Source organism: Equus asinus, chromosome 1 (genome assembly GCF_041296235.1).
Source record: "Equus asinus isolate D_3611 breed Donkey chromosome 1, EquAss-T2T_v2, whole genome shotgun sequence".
In the NCBI taxonomy this organism is placed as follows: Eukaryota; Metazoa; Chordata; class Mammalia; order Perissodactyla; family Equidae; genus Equus; species Equus asinus.
In genome coordinates this window covers 189,485,405-189,502,130 of record NC_091790.1, presented here as the reverse complement: position 1 = coordinate 189,502,130, position 16,726 = coordinate 189,485,405, and the positions used below count along the sequence as shown (strand labels likewise).

Sequence of the window (16,726 nt, the reverse complement as noted above, 5' to 3'; positions counted from 1 at the left end):
TCACCTAATACATTGTCTGAATTGTTACTCAGAAATACTTCAGGCTTGTTCTTCTGTGGTTCTCAGTTTCACATAGATTTCTGCTTTGGTTAATATATTCTTAGACACGCCTATTGCTTTAAAGCAAGATTTTCTCTTTTTAAAAATTCCTATGTTATGCATTAAAGCTTCTTGAAGCATTGCAGGTGTTACAGACAGTTTACCATACTTTCCCATGTCTCCCCAAATTGGTGAACTGATAATTGCTGAAGTCCCAGCCACTATCAAAGTTAAAAACACTTACATGCTGTAAGTGTAGTAACATAGTTTACATCTACAGGATGTTGTTATGCATGCATATTATTAGTATAGTCAACTTGATTCTTAAACTTTCCCTCTATTAATAAATACACTGTAGTTTTTACAATAATTGTAGTGGAAGGTGATGGTTGCATACTTCTATATAATAAGACTATAAGTATATTGCAAAAATCATCTGGAAAAGAATTGTAACTGGATAACTATGTGGTGTCTTAGTTTTGATGTTTTATTTTGGTTATTTACTCTTATTTCCCCTTTCTCCTTCCATCCCTCACCACTGTCGTTCATATAAACTGTTTTCTCTTTAATTAAACCCAGCTGCTTCCTTTGTGATACCAAACTTATTAGTCTACTTTTGACTATTCTCCTTTCTTGTTAAAACGTAACTTAGACTTTAATAATTTGTTTTATCTCACTTCATGCCTTTACTTTCTCTGCTGTTGCATTTTTCATTCTTCATATTTTATTCTCATTATTACTCCTTTTTGCGCCTCCAACTGAATTTCTTCCTTATGTGAAATATGAAACTGCACCCAGTTCTGAACTCATAATTTTCTCACTCTCTGTATTTTTGTATACAAATAGTATAATTATTTAGAAATTTACTGAGGCCCTCAACATCAGGAACATTTTGTAACTGTTTAATAAGTGTTAACATCATTGGGGACAGTTTTACTTAATGCTTTTTCATGTATTCTGTAGAATGCTCTTGCTTTTATTGTAGTTGTCATGTGGTAGGTCAGTATTTCTCAGGTAGTGCATTTATTTCCTGCATTTTGTCTAATTGGAAGGCAAGCCTGTGTCCACAGATTGCTTCAAGTTTGTGAAATTTTGTAGTAAGAGTATGAAGATGCAAAAAATTTTTTATAATCTTAAAATAGTGCTAGTTATTTCTTTCTTGTAGTGTACTAGGGCCAACTCAGCAGGTCCTATAAAAGTGAATGCTTAGAGTGGAGAAAAACCATTTACTTAATATAATACTAAAAAGATTTCCTCAAGGAGAAGGTTAAGAGAAATAGATTTGAAAGAAGTGCAAGACTTACCCTTATGCTTAAATTTGTGAGGTTTCCATGTTAATTTAGAGTAGCGGTCCCTGCTGCTTGTTTTCTTAAGGCCTAAGGGAATGGTTTTTACATTTTCAAGTGGTTGAAAAATAATCAAAAGAGCGATACTTTGTGATATGGGAAAATTAAGTGAAATCAAATTTCAATGTCCATAAATAAAGTTTTATTTCAACATAGCCACACTCATTTATTTATGTATCGTCTGTAACTGCCTTTGCATTTTAACAGCAGAGTTGAGTAATTCCAAGTATGTATGGCCCACAAAGTGTAAAATATTTAGTATTTAGCCCTTTACAAAAAATATTTGCTGGCCCCTAGTTTAGAGCCTTTTCCCTTTTTGTGAGTGTTATTTTTTTTGTTTTTGATCATTTTATTGAAGTCACATTGCTTATAACCTTGTGTAAATTTCATGTGTACATTGTTATATGTTGGCTTTTGTATAGACTGCATCGTGTTCACCACCAAAAGTCTAGTTTTCATCTGTCAACATACATATATGCCCCTTTACCTTGTCCTCCCCACTTCCTCTTCCCCTCTGATAATGACCAATCTATTCTCCTTGGGTGTTAGTTACATTTTTTAATGGGCTTTTAGTTTCTAAGATGGCAGTGGTATGGATGAGTTAATATATTTTCTTTTACACAATTAAGTAAACAGAATATCCTTAGTCTCCTCAGAATTTACATGCACATATATTTTAGTCAGTTTTTTTAACCTGTAGGTTTAAATTCCATGAAAATATTTGAAATACGTAATTATTTAACTAGACCATTTTGGCTGCCAAAACATGAATGGTCTTGCTAAATTGCTTCACTCGTAGTTGATGTGTGTATATAGATTATACTTAGATGTGCAATTTAAAGATTAATAAAACAAGTACTGTGGAGACAGAACCTTTGAGTTGGTTGAATAGGTTTGCATTGCTATTTAGATTAAAAAGTTTTTTTTTCACAATTCTTTTTTGGGGGAGGATGATGACTTATGTGTTTTACTATTGTAGTCAATCTAATGTCATGTAACAGTGGTCCTTTATTGTTTATAAAATGTTTTATTGTTTAAAACATTCTGGCACATATATTCTCTTTGAGACTTTCTACAGAAAAACAGTTACTATTAACATTTTCTGCTTGAAATAGGAAGGAACTAGTTGTACATGTAACAGAGGATTCTGAACTGTGTACTATTTTGACATGGCTTTATAGTGTAAAACTTACCATTCTAGATTTTACGGCATCACAATAGAAGCAAGACACACATGGAGATTAGGGAGGAAGAAAACAAATTGAAACATTAATTTTTGTCTTGTTTTAGTAGGAGAATGTATTATTTGTGTATCTTAGGCCCCTTAAAAATCTTTATTATTAATCTTTTAATTTTATCCTGGATGGGCTACATGGTAACGTATCTAGAAATGAAATATATAATACTGATAATTCCAGGGAACATTCATATATGAACTTGATTCCTGTATTTGTTTAGTATTAATGTTTAAAAATCCACATTTTTCCACGTAAAAATCATTCTTTAACCAGATATCTCTTATCTTCCCTCCTTTATGAATCCTGTCTTTCTCACCCAGCCAAAAAATTGAAAAGATGGACTTCCTTATTTTTCAGCACTTGCTGTGAAGTGGAAAGATCGAAGTGGTGGCAAGATGAAAGAATTTAGAGATAGGTGAATTGGAACTCATCTCTTGGTAGAATAGGGCATTTGATTGGCAACATGCAACCTAGGATCAGAATTTAGGAGATGGTAGAATCTAAATGGTGATAGATTTGGGTAAAGAAGAGGTCACACTTAACCATGCTGATAAACATGAACTTTTTTTTGTTCAAAAATACTGAGAGAGTGAGACTGGCCCTTGCACTTCAGTTTAGTATTTCCCCTTGGATTAATTTTTTTTCTATCTTATCTGTTACTACTGGTATACTGTAAATTGATGTGTAGAAGCATCTCTAAAAGGACTAATTTATAAGTCCAGAGTGACAGGGAGGATTTTAAGCTTTTGAAACCTGGATGCATTTGTTTCAAATAGGTCTCTGGGTCAGTCCTTAAAAACAGGCATGCTCTTCTACCAGGTGCTTTACCCCCAAATAGATCTATTTTTTTTTGTGAATTGAAAATACATTGATGTAGGCAACTCCTTCTATTGACAGCCTGCACAAGTATAGTAGAGAACTATTAGCACAGTAATCTGTCTCTACTTTGATTTTGTGCAGATTTGATTTTATCTTAATAGCACTTTTGTCAGGTTTAGCCTTTAAGTTTTTAAACTCCTGGCCTTCTGAGAGAGCATTAAGCTAATAGCAAACATGTTGATGCTGGTTCTCTAATTATGCATTCATAAGTTTTTTCATCTCTCTCTCTTTTTTTTTTTTTTAGACTTTTATTTTTCCGTTTTCTCCCCAAAACCCCCTGGTACATAGGTATGTATTTTTTAGCTGTGGGTCCTTACGGTTGTGGCATGTGGGACGCTGCCTCAGCATGGCCTGATGAGCGGTGCCATGTCCGCACTCAGGATTTGAACTGGTGAAACCCTGGGCCGCTGAGGCGGAGCGTGCAAACTTAACCACTCGGCCACGGGGCTGGCCCCTCATCTCATCATTTTGTTGTCTCTTTTTGTCAATTGTACTTAATTTTTAACTAATTTGAAATAGTTTTTCCCACTTTAAATGTAAATGTTCATCTTCTAAGAATTGGAAAATAAAAGGAATGACTCATAGCCTCCCTCCTAAGTGACAGTCGGCTGTTTTGTTTTGTTTCCTTTGAATCACTCTTCCATCTATGTATCTGCTGCCCCCCGTCCCCAGTTATGGGAACCTATAATTTGCTATACATTTGCCTATGGCACAGTGTTGAACACAATACACAATAGGCACAATCTTTGCACTGAAAGGATTCAAAGTTTAATATCCTTAAAAAAGTTATTTTTAAGAATTAATTTTCTGTTGTAAGAATAGCATAAGAAATGCATAAATACAGTCTCTACAAAAATCATAGCCAAGTCTCAAGTTTCCAATCCATCCCATTTTCTTTATTGTTTCTGTAGATGTAACCACTATTACCAGCTTGTATGTAATTTTTTCTGATTTTGCATGTAATTATATTTGTATATATAGAAAACATGATTTTTTAAATGCAAAAATTGTTATACAATGTCTGCAGGTAGCTTTTTTCATTCAGTATGTTTGTATGTACAGATCTACCTTCTAAACTCCATATAGTATTTCATTTGATTGATATAGCATAATTTTGTCCTTTCCTTTTGATGGACATTTACGTTTCCAGTATTTTGCTATTACAAACAGTGCTGAAGCTGTACATGCCTTCTCAGTTGAATGTGCAACTCTTTCTCTAAGGAAGCTAATAGGGAAGTGGAGTTAGTAGATCATAGAGATCTACTGTGGTTACCCTTGAAATTTTACAATTCATAGTGCTCTGAAAGTTTGACCTTATAGCAGTTTATTGTATAACAGTCCTCTCTCAACATGTTAGTATTGTTTAATATTTTATTTTATCCTTGTTAAATACAGCAAATTACAGTATTTATATAGAAATGTGTGATTCAGTTTACTTACATTTTTACCATATTCTTTCCTCACCATCTCTTCTTTAATCTCTGACACTCCTGAGATCATTTGCCTTCTTCCTGAAGAACATCTTCACAAGATACTTTAGTGGAGGTCTCTTATTGGTAAACTATCTCTACTTTTGTTTGTTTTAATTTTTTTTTAAAGATTTTATTTTTCCTTTTTCTCCCCAAAGCGCCCCTGGTACATAGTTGTGTATTTTTTCTTTTTTAGTTGTGGGTCCTTGTAGTTGTGGCATGCGGAATGCTGCCTCAGCGTGGCTTGATGAGTGGTGCCATGTCCGCGCCCAGGATCTGACCCAGCAAAACCCTGGGCCGCCAAAGTGGAGCACACGAGTTTAACCACTTGGCCACGGGGCTGGCCTGTTTTAATCTTTAATTTAGCCTCATTCTTTCATCAATTATTTTTAGCTTTTTATCGTAGAAATTTTTAAGCATACATGAAAGTAGACTACATAGTGTAATGAAATCGAATTATTTCCCATCTCTCAGTTTCCATAGTTCTGGACATTTTGCTCTAATTTCATCTCTTCCCCACTCTGTGCCTTCTTTCTTGCTGAAATATCACATCATGAAGTCTGTAAATACTTCAGAATGTATCTCCTTTAGAAGAGCTTTTTAAAAAAATAACCGCAATACTCCTATCATTCCTTAAAGCCATCTAATATCCAGTCCGTGTGAAAATCTCGATTATCTCAGAAAATGTCCTTTTAGGATTTTACTCTCATACTCAAGGGTTATTGTTTTCTAGGAGCACAATTATAGGTTGACAGTAACTTTTTCTCAGTGTCTTGAATATATATCTTTCCCTTCTGGCTTCAGTTGTTGCTGTTGTGAAGTCTTGTAATTCTAATTATCATTCCATTGGGTGATGGATCCTTTTTATTGTCTGCATTTATGAGTCTTGTTGCCTGTAGTGTTTTGCAGTTTTACTATCTTGTGTCTGAGCATGGGTTTGTTGATGCCACCACTTGGGTATGTTGTGCTTTCTGGGTCTGGGATTATTTTTAATCATTCTGGGAAATTTGCAGCTATTACTTTTTCTTTTGAGACTTTGAAAAAAGTCAGAAATATATATTCAGAAACATAAAACATAGGTACATGTAAAACATACACAGTTTGATTGTAAAGCAAATTCTTTGTAATCACTTCCCAGGTCAAAAATAGAATATTTCAAGTACCTAAGCATAGCCCCTCTTCCCCTGCAATACACGTCTTCCTGTTCATAACCCTCTCTCTTTCTCCCAGGGGCCATCACTATCCTGACTTTTATCACCTATGTATATCCCTAAAATAAAATTTTCTTTCTTTTTTTTTTTGAGGAAGATAAGCCCTGAGCTAATATCTGCAGCCAATCCTCCTCTTTTTGCCAAGGAAGACTGGCATTGAGCTAACATCCATGCCCATCTTCCTCTACTTTATACGTGGGACGCCTACCACAGCATGGCTTGCCAAGCGGTGCCATGTCCATACCCGGGATCCTAACTGGTGAACCCCTGGCCGCTGAAGCGGAACGTGCGCACTTAACCGCTGCGCCACTGGGCCGGCCCCTAAAGTTTTCTTTTATCTGTTGAAGTTTATTTGACCACAATTATACTCTTCTTCTAGCTTCCTTTGCTCAACATTGTGTTTGTGAAATTCATATATGTTGTTGTGTAGGTATAGTTTATTTCTTCAAATATTTTTTTTCTCCTTTCCTCTCCTTGTAGTATTTCCGTTATGTGTATACTGATGCACTTAATGGTGTTTTACATTTCTGTGAAGCTGTATTCATTTTTCTTTATTCTTTCTGTTCTTTGGATTGCATAATCTCTATCGATCTCTCTTCTATTTTTCCAGTTCATTCTTCTGCCAGTTGAAATGTAGTGCTGAGATCCTCTAGTGACTTTCTTTTACTTTAGTCATTGTGCTTTTCAACTCCAGAATTTCCATTTGGTTCTTTTCGTTTTTAAATATTTATCTCTTTATTGAGATTGTATATTTGATATGACATTGTCATCATACATTCCTTTACTTTAATTATGATTTCCTTTAGTTCTTTGAACATATTTAAAATGACTCCTTTGAAGTTTTTGTTAAATCCATTATTGGATGGTTCTCACAAGCAGTTTCTGTTACCTGCTTTTTTCTTGGTGTATGGTTCTATTTTCCTGTTTCTTTGTGCTTCTTGTAATTTGTGGTTAGAAACTGGACATTTTATGTAATATTGTAGTAACTCTGGGTACTAGTCTCCTCCTACCCCTCCCTGGGCTTGTTATTGTTACTTGCTCATTTGTTTAGTGACTGGGTGGATTATTTTAGTGAAGTCTATTTCTCTCTTGCAGTGTTAAGCATCTGGTGATGTTCCTGGGGGATGCAGACTTGGATATGCTTGCATGCATCCTGAGATGACAGTGTTTTTGGCAGGGTTCTCTTCTAGTCTGTTTTATTGACTACACTCAGATGTTAAGCTCCACTAGTTGTTTTCTACAATGGCTTCTCAGCTTGATCCAAAATAATTTGAGCTCACTTGAAGGGATAGTTCTCGAGGTCAGAGCTTGAAATTTGTTCTGACCCCAGGAGGGCTCATCCCAGCTGTTTTAGTCTCTGATTCCCCCTGTTCTTTCCTGCAGACTAACTGGTTTACCGCTTAGCCTGTATCTGAATCTCCTCCCTGTTGTCTTTCACCACAGCCTCCACAGTTTTGAGGTTGCCCTTAGGCTTGAACTTCATACTTTTTTACAAGTGAAATCAGTTCCTGCGAAAGAGATTCAGAACTATTTGTTTTAAGGCTTGCTTCACCCTCCTGGCACAATCTGTGGCTTGGCTCTGGAGTTGGGTAGTGGGGACAGTGGTGCATTTTTCTCTCTGTTTGACAACCCCAATTTAGTAACTGAGCACTTCTTGGATGGGTGTACAGTAGCCTCAGGTGGTCTTGTCTTGCCTTCCCTGGTGTGGGACCTCTACTTTATGAAGTAGCTAGATGGAGGGCAATCTGGGTCCTGGTATTATTCAACATGCAGCAGCAACGTAGGACCTCTTTCCCATGAGTGACAGTTGGGTGGAAGAGGAGAGCCCCCACCTGTCTGCTGTACTTAGCTAGAATTTAGCTTCAGCATCAGGTGGCTTTGGGCAGGATGAGAAATGCTGATGTCTTGTCTTTCCTGGGAAGATAGTTCTCTGCCTGGTAGTTGTGTTGAGAGGGCGCCCTGTCTTCTTGGCTATACCAATCTGGAGTGAGTTTCAGTCTCACTGAGCTGAGAAGGGGGAGGGAAGGAGAGGTGGAGCAGGCTTTGGTTGGAATACTACATAGTCTTGCTGTTTTTTCTGAGTTTTAGTACATTTTCTTGAATAAATGATTCTTCATTTGCCTTATGCCTTTAGGATCATTTCCAGATACTTTAAATGGTTGGTTTTAAATAATTTTCACTGGTTTCCTTGGAGAGTGGGTTTGTGGAGCTCCTTACGCTCTCATGTTGGAAGTGGAACCCAAGAGATCTTTTTAAAATATAGATCAAATCCATGCCATTCCTTTGTTTAAAGCTCTCTGCTCCTCTTCGCTTATTTCACAAAGAAGGCCAAAGTTGTTCTAGTGGCCTAAGATGAATCCTTAGAAGATCCTGGACCCCCATGACGTTATCTCAAACTGTTCTTCTCAACTACTCCAGCCACTCTGAATTTGCTGTTCTTCGAACACTTCAGGCATGTTCCCTCGTTGGGACCTTTTTACTGACTTTTCCATGCCTGGTCTGTTCTTTTCTCATATATTTGCAGGGCTTGCACAGGGACCTCCTTTAAATGTTACCTTTTCTGCGAAGCCTCCTCCAACTAGTCCATTTAAATTGCAGCTCCATCTCTGGTACCTTCTACTATTCCCCAAAGTATTATCACCTTATATCATATTATTTAATTTACTGATTTATTATGTTTATTGTTTAGATCTTCCAATTAAAAGTTAGGCAACAAGGGCAGAGATTTTTGCCTGTACAGTCACTAATGTATCCCAAAGACCTAGAATAGAATTTGAAACACACTAAGAGCTTAATAACTGTTGGATCACTGAATGAATGAAGATAAAAAAGAACTGTTAGGATGGCAAAAACCTTCACTGGCAAGCTGTCTAACTTTTCTAATGAAATTAGAATCTTTTTACATAGAGGGAGTAATAAGTGTTATGGGTGTAGTGGATACAATTAGGACAACCAGTTAGCTTTCTTGATAGCAAAGCCTAAATGTACTTTTGCCTTTTCTTACCCCTCTTCCTGGTTAAAAGACTAATTGTTATTAAGTTCTGCCTACTATGCTTTAAGTAGTAGATGTCTTTACCAAGTTAGTTTAAATTAGATATTTTTACTTGAACCATTTTAAATGTGTAGGAAACTTTTTTGTTTAAAGGAAACTTGTAGCAAATCTTTTTTCTTTAAAATTGATTTTTTACATAAATGATCATCTTCAATTTCTCTTATTCATTTGAATTTTCATAGTGTTAGGTTTCTTAAAATATATTTGTATGCGAAGGTTGCATTTCTTTATGGCTTTGATTTGAACGATTTGTCATTTTTGCCATCTGATTTGTGCAGCTGATAAATTGGTGGGTTTTAGTGAGCCACTCTCCCCAAATCAGTGATCATATTGCTCTAACTGTGCAAATGAATACATGCAAATTGGCAAATTACTATTTTTTAAAATATTGAGTGTTGCATCATAAGAAAATACCTTTGCCTTTTCAATGAGATGTTCAGAGAAGTCTGTTACTGTGTCTAATGTGTATTTGCTACATGTAGACTTGTAAGGATGGCACAGTTTTGTTCAGTGACTCCTACAGTAGGTACTTAGACATTTGTTGATGAATGAATTGGTACTTTTGTTTCTTTTACCCCTTTCTTTCCTCCATTCCTCTTTCTTGCTTTCCTTCCATTTGGCAAATATTCATTAAGTGTCTGCTATATGCCAAGAACTATTCTTGTATTTTTGGATATGCTGATAAGTGAGACAGTCTCCGTTCTCAGTACTTTGTATTGGAAAAACATTCTTTTCATCTTCTTCCACTCTTATCTACCCCTTCTCCTGCAAAAATTACTTAGGGGACATGTTACATTATGTGAGATGACTTGAATGCTGATTTTGATTTACATCTTAAAGTACAAATAATTTACTAAATAAAGAACAAATTGGTGGAGAGTTAGAAAGCAATCCCACATAATTGATTTTTTTAAATAACTGCAGCTTAACCTTTTATGAGAGAGACTTTAAATTCTTAGGTAGATATTTTTCTAAAACATAAATAAGCTTTCCTGCCTTCCTGAAGGTAGTAAAGACGGTTTTGAGTTCCATAGTATATGTATATTCATGGTGTATGTATACTGGTACTTTGGTACTTAATTTAAAAAGGGGAAGAGGTATTGGTGCTGGTATTTTGGCAGTTGACTTACCTTCCTTTTTCATTTAGCAAACTCTCCATAGCTATCGTTCAGTCTGTTTTTTGCCTTTGAGTGGTCTATATAAGTAACACGCTTTGTAAAGTATGTGCCTAATACAGAAACAACGGGCAGCTTGGACTGTCGTTTCCTATTTTTGAAGAGAGTTGTCAGTCACAATTGACATATAACAAATAATTCATTCCTTCTTTTATTTATTATTCATTTGTCAAATGTATGAGTGCTTACTGTTTACCAGCGGCCATGTTATAGCTGCTTGATATTCTATTGTAAATGTGATGCACCAGGTAACTTCTCTGCTCTCCTGAAGCTTCTGTCTAGTGAGAATAGACTGATTGTTAAAGAAACAAGAATTTCATAGGTATAAAACATTGATAAGTAAAATATAAGCTGTGTGGTGTTGTACTTGTATTACAGATTTTTTTAAATGTTAGGTTATATATTGAATGTATAGTTTTTATAGAAACTTAAGATGCTATTCTAGATACCATTCAAAGTGTGTGTATATATTTCATATCTATAAATAGCTTTCCGTTATGTGTAATTACAATGCATGTATAATTTTGGGTGTATGGTGTATTCAGGAGTGTGATTTCTATGTAACTATTCAAAGGAGTTGCATCATACATGCATTTAATTTATCACAAATTCAGCTACTAGATTGGCAGAAAATTAAAGGATTAATTAATTTAAGGCACATAACTTCACAAAGCGTATAATGCAACCAAACACTTAATTTTTCAAAAGTGCTGTTTATTATATACTATATTTAAGTGTATATATTTTCCTTTTTTTGATTTTTATTATGCTAAAATATATGTAATATAAAAATTTGCTTTTTTAAGTGTACAATTCAGTGGCATTAAGTGCATTCACAATGTCGTACCATCATGACACTTTCTGCTTCTAAAACCTTTTTATCATCTCAGACAGAAACTCTGTATCTATTAAACAATAACTCCCCATTCTTCCTCCCCCCAGCCCCTGGTAACCTCTATTCAGCTTTCTGTGTCAATGAATTTGCCTATTCTAGATACCTAGTATCAGTGGAACCATGATATTTGTCTTTTTGTGACTGGCTTATTTCACTTAGGCTAAAGTTTTCAACGTTCATCCACATGGTAGCATGTATCATAATTTTATTCTTTTTATGGCTGAATAATACTCTGTTGTTATATATATACTACGTTTTGTTTATCCATTCATCTGTTGACGGACACTTGGGTTGTTTCCACCTTTGGCTATTGCAAACAGTGCTGCAATGAACACTGGTGTACAAGTATCTCTTTGAGTCCCTGCTTTCAGTTCTTTTGGTATATACCCAGAAGTGGAAATCCTGGATCGTATGCTAATTCTGTGTTTAACTTTTTGAGGAACCACCAAACTATTTTCCACAGTGGCTGCAGTACTTTTACATTTTATAGAGTATTTTTATACAAATCATTTGAACAGAGTCTTAAGCACAAAACCATGTATAGCACTTAATGATAAGAAATTTTCGAGCATGATTTTGAGGATATGATTTTTATTTTGTGCATCTACTACATGGTATGTGAGATTTTTGGTGATTTAGGAGCATTATTATGTATGTCAGAATTTATACTGTGTTGTGGTATTAGTTGCAGGTCATATAGAGAACAAGAACTCAAGTAATGAGGTAGAGATTTCCTGTAGAATTTTAAGTTTTTGAAAAAGTAACCTCATTTTTACTTTGTGGACATTTGTATGCTTTACCCAAGGATAGGCAGCTGTGACTTCAGTAATCATGACTTCTGTCTTACCACATTGGAAAGGACATGGGTTTTGAAGTTGGCAATCTTCTGAATTGTGTCTTTAACACTTAAATGCTGGTTCGCAATTTAGCCTTAGTTTCATCTTTAATAAGGGGGGTAATATGTTCTTACCAAGTCACTGTGAGGATTAGATAGTGTATGGGAAAATGAACATTGTTTTTGGGGAAAATTATTTATTGAATCAAAAACTGATCACTTCTGTCCTAAGAACCCTTACTTTACTTCTCTTTTTATGTTTTTAAAACATCTTTTATTTCTGTCTTATACCGTTATACACCTTCTTGTTTCAACTCATTCTGTTTTATTTTTATTTCAGTATTAGTTGACTGGCTTATGAAATAAAATTAGTCATCCCTAAATGGAAATTTTGGGGTAGGGCATTTGGAGGGGAGAGGGTTTACTTAAAAACTTAGTTCAGTGGGGTTACATAAAGGCAATTTCTTTATACTTGAAATTCCATTAAATTTTGTCTCTTCACATTTTTCAGATGAGTAAATTGAGTCCTGCAACTTTTGAGTGTCTTATCCAAGATCATATAGCCACTTAGTGGAAGAGATGAGGCAGAAGTTCACTTTTACCTTGTATTCCATCTACTGTTCTGCCACATCAAACTTCACTCCTGCATTTACCAGTTTTGTGACTACGTTTGGCAGCTGGCTTGCGTGGCATCTCTCCATGGTGCTAACAAAATGTACTTGCTTTTATATTAACCATCTTAAGGAACTTCTTGCTGTTTTGTCCCTTTTCTTCCCTCTAAACTGGATGATGACTCTTGCAAACTTTTTTAAAATTAAAAGAAAGAAGCAAGCAAAACCTCAATATGTCATCTTTTTTTAACAGTAATTTACTTTCCAGAATGCTTTTCAATTCATAAACCCCAGTGTCTTGTTTCCTCCCAGCATCCCATGAAATTTCACTAAAACTATAATCTTTAGTTATGGAAAAATGTCTTATAATTAAAAGTACATTTGAAGTGTAGACAGCACCCCTTGATTATTTTAGTTTAGTTTCCTGTTGGTGGAACCTATGTTTGAATCTGTTTTCTACAAGTACAGGTTTTGAATATGTAAGTTGGAAGAGCCTTTAGAAATCAACTCTAAACCCCTCATTTTATATATGAGGAAACTGATAGTGATAAAACTGGGTCTGCAAACTAGGATTTCTGAATTGTTTATAAATACATATACCATTTCTTTCTTTCTCTCTCTCTCCTTTTTCCTTTTTGCTGAGGAAGATTAGCCCTGAGCTAACATCTGTTGCTAGTCTTCCTCTCTTTTTGCTTGAGGAAGATTGTCCCTGAGCTAACATCCACTCCAGTCTTTCTCTATTTTGTATGTGGGTCACCACCACAGTATGGCTGACAAGTGGTGTAGGTCTGTGCCCAGGATCCTAACCCGTGAACCCGTGCTGTTGAAGTGGAGCACACTGAACTTAACCGCTATGCCATGAGGCCAGTCTCCTTTCTCTGTCTGTTTTAAACTTTTGTTTTGAAATAATTATAGATTAATAAGAAGATATTTTACTTTTCTAATTAACAAGGCCAGATTTAATTTAATTTTCCCAAAGGAGAAGAAAATTTCCCTCTTTTTTTTAGGTCTGGTCATTTGAATTGCAAAAATATTATGTTTTTTGTGACAATTCAGATAATACAGTGTTTTTTGCTTTTCTTTTTTTGTGAAGAAGATTGTCCCTGAGCTAACATCCATGTCAGTCTTCCTCTATTTTGTATGTGGGATGCTGCCACAGCATGACTTAATAAGCCGTGTGTAGGTCTGTGCCTCGGATCTGAACCCCTGAAACCTGGGCCACTGAAGCAGAGCGTGCAAACTTAATCACCATGCCACTGGGCCAGCCCCTACATAATGCAGACTTTTTGAGAATAAAATTAGTGCTCTCCTACTTACCTTCATTTTGTCTTTGGTGATATGATGACATTTTGGTGTATAACCTTTTATGTGTTTTATTTTCTTAGAGAAGCAAATCAAATATATACACATACAGGGTTTATATATTTACATGAAAGTAATTATATGTTAATGTTAGTCTCCAGCTTGCTGTTAAAGAATTAAAAAAACTAACTATATAGTAGACGTCTTCTGATTGAACACACCATCTACCTTATGGCTATACCATTATTTACTCAATGATTTCCCAGCTGATGGACTGTTATGTTGTTTGCAGTTTTGCAATGAAAAATGCTGCAAAACATATAGCAAAGTACTTGGTGCCCATGTGTGAGTATTTGTGAAGGATAGATTCTTAGGTGGCATAAAGGAATAGCACAGATTCTGGGCCTCAGACTTTCTGGAATGAATCCAGACTGCAGCACTTAATAACTCTGCAATTTAAGGCAAGGTACTCTTTGTGCTCCCATTTCCTCTTTGTGAAGAGGAACTTAGATCAGTGATAATCTCTACTTTATGGAGAGACTAACTTCCTTGACAGACTAATGGGGAAAAATGCTATCTGACTGTTTACTAACTAAAGGAGTTGATCATCTTTTCTTATGTTGTAATCATTTGTAATTCTTCTGTGAACTACTCATATTCTGTTCTCATTTTTTCTTTTGACTTTTTAAAATTGCTTTGTAAGATTTCTTTATATATTCTGGAGACCAATTCTTCATTATATGTAGTGATATATCCTTTACTCTGTTACCTACCTTTAATTTTGTTTAGAATTTCTTCTTTCCATGTTGCCAAGTCGATCTTATCTTTCTTTCATGGCTTCTGAATTTCTCTTTTTACAAGATTTTAAAAAATTCTATTTTTTTCTTCTAACACTTTAGTAGTTTATTTCAATGTATAGCTCTTCAGACAGATCATTTGGGGTTTATTTTGATTGCAGTATGAGATAGATATATACTGTTCTTAAAGTGGATAGAACAGTATCCTATTACCATTTATAAATTGGTTCATCCTTGCCATATTGATTTGTAATGTTACCTTTACCAAATATTAAAATCTCACAAATTCATGGTTCTGTTTCTGGATTCTTTATTTAGTTTCTTTAATCTTTAGCCTGTTTTTATACCAGTATCAAATTATTTAAATTACTGATTTAAACAATTACAATTATTTAAATTACAATATTAAATTATTTAAATTACTTCAGCTTTAAGGCTGAAGATGCTTCTCTGTTTATTATTTATTCCCCTAAAATGTGCTATGATGTAATGTTTAGTTACTACTAAATGTTTTATCTAGAAAAAAGGAAGTTCTTTGAACTTTCTATTGAATCTAAAAAATTAATAATGCCAGGCTTTTTATATTGACATGCAAAAATGTTCAGAATTCCATTCTGAAATCTTTTCTGAGGTGATAGCAAAAATTGGTCTGATTAATATTTTTTAAATTTTTTGATGATTCGTAATTGTTTTAAATGCCATTATTTCCATTAGTGAACAGTATATTTTGTTTCTTCTCATGCAGGTCTTTGAAGTTCTACATTTTAGTGTTCAGTGCTGAACTTCCTTCTCCCTTAAATTATTATAAACTTTTGCTGCTGTTCAATAAACGTAAAGATGTCTCGCAGTCCTGATGCGAAGGAAGACCCTGTGGAATGTCCTCTTTGCATGGAGCCGTTGGAGATAGATGATATCAACTTTTTCCCTTGTACCTGTGGCTACCAGATTTGCCGATTTTGTTGGCATCGAATTCGCACTGATGAAAATGGGCTTTGTCCTGCATGTAGAAAGGTAAATACTTCAAAATAACCTTGTGTATAGTTTTTTCCCCCCATGCATATGAGTAAGTAGATTTAAAAGAATCTACAAACTTCAAGTGACATTATATATAGCATTATATTTTTAAAATATAATGAAGTCAAAGAACACTGCCCTGGGAGTTGGATTCAAATCTTCACTTTGTTGTTAACTCAGTTTATGATCTTGATAAAGTCACGTAGCCTCTCTCTGCTTGGCCTTTAGTTTTCTTATTTGAGGACATTAACAAGATCAGTGGTCTGGCCATTTATTTTTTTAATTTTATTTATTTACTTATTTTTCCTTTTTCTCCCCAAAGCCCCCCAGTACATAGTTGTGTATTTTCAGTTGTGGGTCCTTCTGGTTGTGGCATGTGGGATGCCACCTCAGCGTGGCTTGATGAGCGGTGCCATGTCCATGCCCAGGATCCGATCTGGTGAAACCCTGGGCCGCTGAAGCGGAGCCTGTGAACTTAACCACTTGGCCACAGGGCTGGCCCCAGTACTGGCCATTTAAAAGGATTAGGAGTAGAGAGGCAATGGATTTAGATAAGATGGTGTGAAGTTGGAAAAAAACATTCAATATTACATCTGGGGGAAATGCACTTTAATTTTCTGGTACAAAATAGGAGAGAAGTTTTGATGTTTACTAAAAGAGGTCGTGGGTTAAAATGACAGAGAAATCCTGATTCATAAGGTAATAGTTAGTCATTTGTTGAGTCCTTTCTATGATTCTGAGACGATAATGCTAATGCTATCCCCATTGTGCACTTAAGGAAACTGGGCTTTTTAACTAACTTATCCAGGGGCATCAACAAGTGGGTAGTAGGTATGGGATTCAAATATAAGTCTTTTGAGTCA

At 35.2% G+C, this 16,726-nt stretch overlaps 1 protein-coding gene across 10 annotated transcripts in view; it reads left to right on the top strand.

The window, feature by feature from the left end:
• The window catches only part of CNOT4 (CCR4-NOT transcription complex subunit 4), a 136,094-nt gene that overhangs the window by 42,229 nt on the left and 77,139 nt on the right, over nt 1-16,726 (top strand). For all 10 annotated transcript variants that reach the window (XM_014839363.3, XM_014839358.3, XM_014839362.3 and 7 more), the window contains one exon: nt 15,595-15,860. In XM_014839363.3, coding sequence (XP_014694849.1) covers nt 15,687-15,860 — 174 coding nt within the window. In that variant the 5' untranslated portion in view covers nt 15,595-15,686. The remainder of the gene's footprint in view (nt 1-15,594; nt 15,861-16,726) is intronic.